This window comes from Clytia hemisphaerica, unplaced genomic scaffold, assembly GCF_902728285.1.
Source record: "Clytia hemisphaerica strain Z4C2 unplaced genomic scaffold, Clytia hemisphaerica genome assembly, whole genome shotgun sequence".
Taxonomy (NCBI): Eukaryota; Metazoa; Cnidaria; class Hydrozoa; order Leptothecata; family Clytiidae; genus Clytia; species Clytia hemisphaerica.
The window spans coordinates 299,867-302,756 of NW_027103260.1; the positions used below are offsets into that span (position 1 = coordinate 299,867).

Sequence of the window (2,890 nt, forward strand, 5' to 3'; positions counted from 1 at the left end):
CGTAGAGATATCTAATGGAACACCTTGAATGGTAAGTTATTCTTCCTGAATGCTTGTTATTTGTTAAAGTTTGAAGGAACCCCTGGCCCTTCACTTTATTTCCCCTATTTCATGATTATTGAGCTTTGAAACAGTCCGCATAAAAAAACAAAATATATAAAGTTCAATTTCATTAATTCACATTAATTCTTAATGATTGATTTATTCTTCTGTTTATAGTATTAAATTTGAATGGAAAAAAATCGATATATTCATGGGAGTAAAGAAATCAAAAGAATTTAAATGGACGGGAGAGAAAATGAAGATGAAAAAGAAAAAGAACATTCTTTTTTAATAGCATAAATAGAGAGATAGAAATGTCAAATAGTTTAAAATCTGTGTCGCAAGTGCGCATGCCCAAAGTAAGACAACATCTATAAAGAGGTTGTTAAAAAATTCTGATATATCATTAACAGAAACGTCGCGTCACAGTACACTGCACACGCAGAAAGTGAAGAAGAAGAAGAAGAAGAAGAAAGCAGAAAATAGATTTAAAAGGAATTTTATTTGTGAAGAAAAATTTATTAAAAAAATGTCGCGATCATTTTTCATCGATACGATCATTCACGAGAAAGAGAAGTTGTTACGACAGACCTCGCCGATCAAACAACAACCGATCGCATCGTCGTCGCCATCATCACGCGAACCATCGCCGATCTCCGAACACGGAAATCAATACCAACTTTCACCGATATCCCGATACAATCAATCGCCATCACCTCGCTCACCTCCCTCACCAACTGGACATCAAGATTATTCAAGATCATCGCAAAATATCTCTTCCACATCGTTACACCATGGCTCCGCATTGTGCGGATGTTGTCCACCACAGCCACACTCACGCTTATGCATGTGCTCCTCGTGTGAGAGCGGACCCAGAGAAGGGGAAGCGGCGCCGTTCGGATCACCAAGAGAAGCAACTCATCACACAACAAGATATTTATATGGTGGAAGCGAAAGAGGGCGCATCTTTTCTCTTGCATCTCCGATCAATTCAAGAGCTCGACCACAATTTCCCGCGCTTTATGGTAAATTTCATTATCTCATTATTCTATCATTTTTCTTGATCTCTTTTCTTGACTCCCAAACAAATTTTACATTGGAAGGGTAAATCTTCTTGACTTTCTGCATTTTTAAAAGGACACAAATACAATTTTAAGAAATTTGGCGCGCATTGAGGTATAAGTAAAAGCGCGCAAATTGTCTTTGCATGATATTGTAAACATATTTATGCTGAAGAATATTGCGCCTGAAATAATGATATTTTCGCGCCAAAAACACATATTACGTGTTGCGATAATTGCAAACAAAGTAGATATTCTGAATTGTTTGATAATTATGTTTTAAACGTTAGATCGTTTATGAAGACGCAAACATTAAAAACATTCTTGTTTTGACAAAACAATCGCGTACTACAGAGAAGAGTACTATCAAGATGACCCCTCCCTTTCTGTAAAGCTACAATGAATGAAACTTAACATTCTTTCTTCCTTTTTCTTTCAACAGTACGAGACTTGGACAGCCGTCGCTTACAACTTCAACAACAGGTACAACACCAACGACAACAACAACTTGAAGAACAACAAGGAGGAGGTAGCAAAAGCAAACGAATCCGTACAGCCTATACTAGTATCCAACTTCTTGAACTTGAAAAAGAATTCCAAAATAATCGATATCTTTCAAGATTAAGGCGTATTCAAATTGCAGCTATGTTAGATCTGACGGAAAAACAAGTGAAGATTTGGTTTCAGAACCGACGTGTGAAATGGAAGAAGGATAAGAAAAGCGGTTTCAACAATAGTTATTCACCTATTGGATCTCCAGAATCTCCACTTTACCAAACTGGTGAACTATTACATTAAGAAGAACTATAATTTTTTTGTAATTTCTTTTGTAAAAACGATAGAATAATATCATAGAAATTTAATATATCTTGAAGGTAGTTATTTATTTATCATTGATGCCGCATATGATGTCATTTTATCAATAAAATTAATTTTTGTATACCTTAATTTATTGTCCTAGGGGAAGGAATTCCCAATACATAATTTTGAAAAAGAATGATGTAAATATATTTTTTGTGAAAGAATTTGTACATAAACGAATGAAATGAAATTTGATACAAAAATATAACAGAAACAGAAAGCAAAAATAATGTTTCAGTTACTCATTTTCATTTTTAGGGGCACAGTACGCTATTCCTGCTTTTGATATGATACAAATTGACATTTTGAAACTCATTTGTGAAATACTTTGTTTTTGATTTTATACATGGACTAAGAATGGAAAACGTAAATAAGATTTTAATATTTGATGTCAAATTTATACGTGGTCTTCCTTGGGTGTTTGAATCAGATTATAATGAACACACACTGATTTGTTTATGACAAGTTAATATAAATCCAACGCCGTTTTAATATGACAAATTGTTATCCATTATGAAATATTCAGTTAAAAATGGATCTCTTTTAATTATTGATAGTAAAAAAGTTAGTATGCATAGTGAGATCAAGCAGCGTTATGTCATTCGATAGCTTTTCCTGTGTTTACTATTTGACTCCCATTGATTAGTTTACCAATTCCTAATGGAAGTTTAAACCATTGAAGGAAAAACGAACGTCACGAAAATATTGATGTGTCTTTTAAATGCAAACAATTTTGAAACAAACATTATTATTGTAAAATGATGAATGTGACGGTCTCGATGATTACACGGTCAAAATTCTTTTTTTGATCTCAACTTTTAATTTCTTAGTCAAATCATGATTTCATAAAGTGTACAGTAATAAAAAATAAACAAAAATAGCATCCTTCTTAATAGTTAATCTGTCCCATTACAGAGACAATTAAC

At 33.3% G+C, this 2,890-nt stretch overlaps 1 protein-coding gene across 1 annotated transcript; it reads left to right on the top strand.

The window, feature by feature from the left end:
* The first annotated feature begins 290 nt into the window (after window positions 1-290).
* LOC136798937 (homeobox protein Hox-B2a-like) lies at window positions 291-2,180 on the top strand. Its single transcript, XM_067055619.1, has 2 exons — window positions 291-1,067; window positions 1,546-2,180. Exons 1-2 carry the CDS (start codon window positions 572-574, stop codon window positions 1,899-1,901), a joined length of 852 nt encoding a protein of 283 aa, XP_066911720.1. The 5' UTR covers window positions 291-571; the 3' UTR covers window positions 1,902-2,180.
* Window positions 2,181-2,890: the final 710 nt, after the last annotated feature.

Coding starts and splice junctions, on each gene's coding strand:
- LOC136798937 (XM_067055619.1), top strand. CDS start 572: ATGTCGCGATCATTTTTCATCGATACGATCATTCACGAGAAAGAGAAG. Junction 1,068..1,545: donor ACAATTTCCCGCGCTTTATG/GTAAATTTCATT, acceptor TTCTTTCAACAG/TACGAGACTTGGACAGCCGT.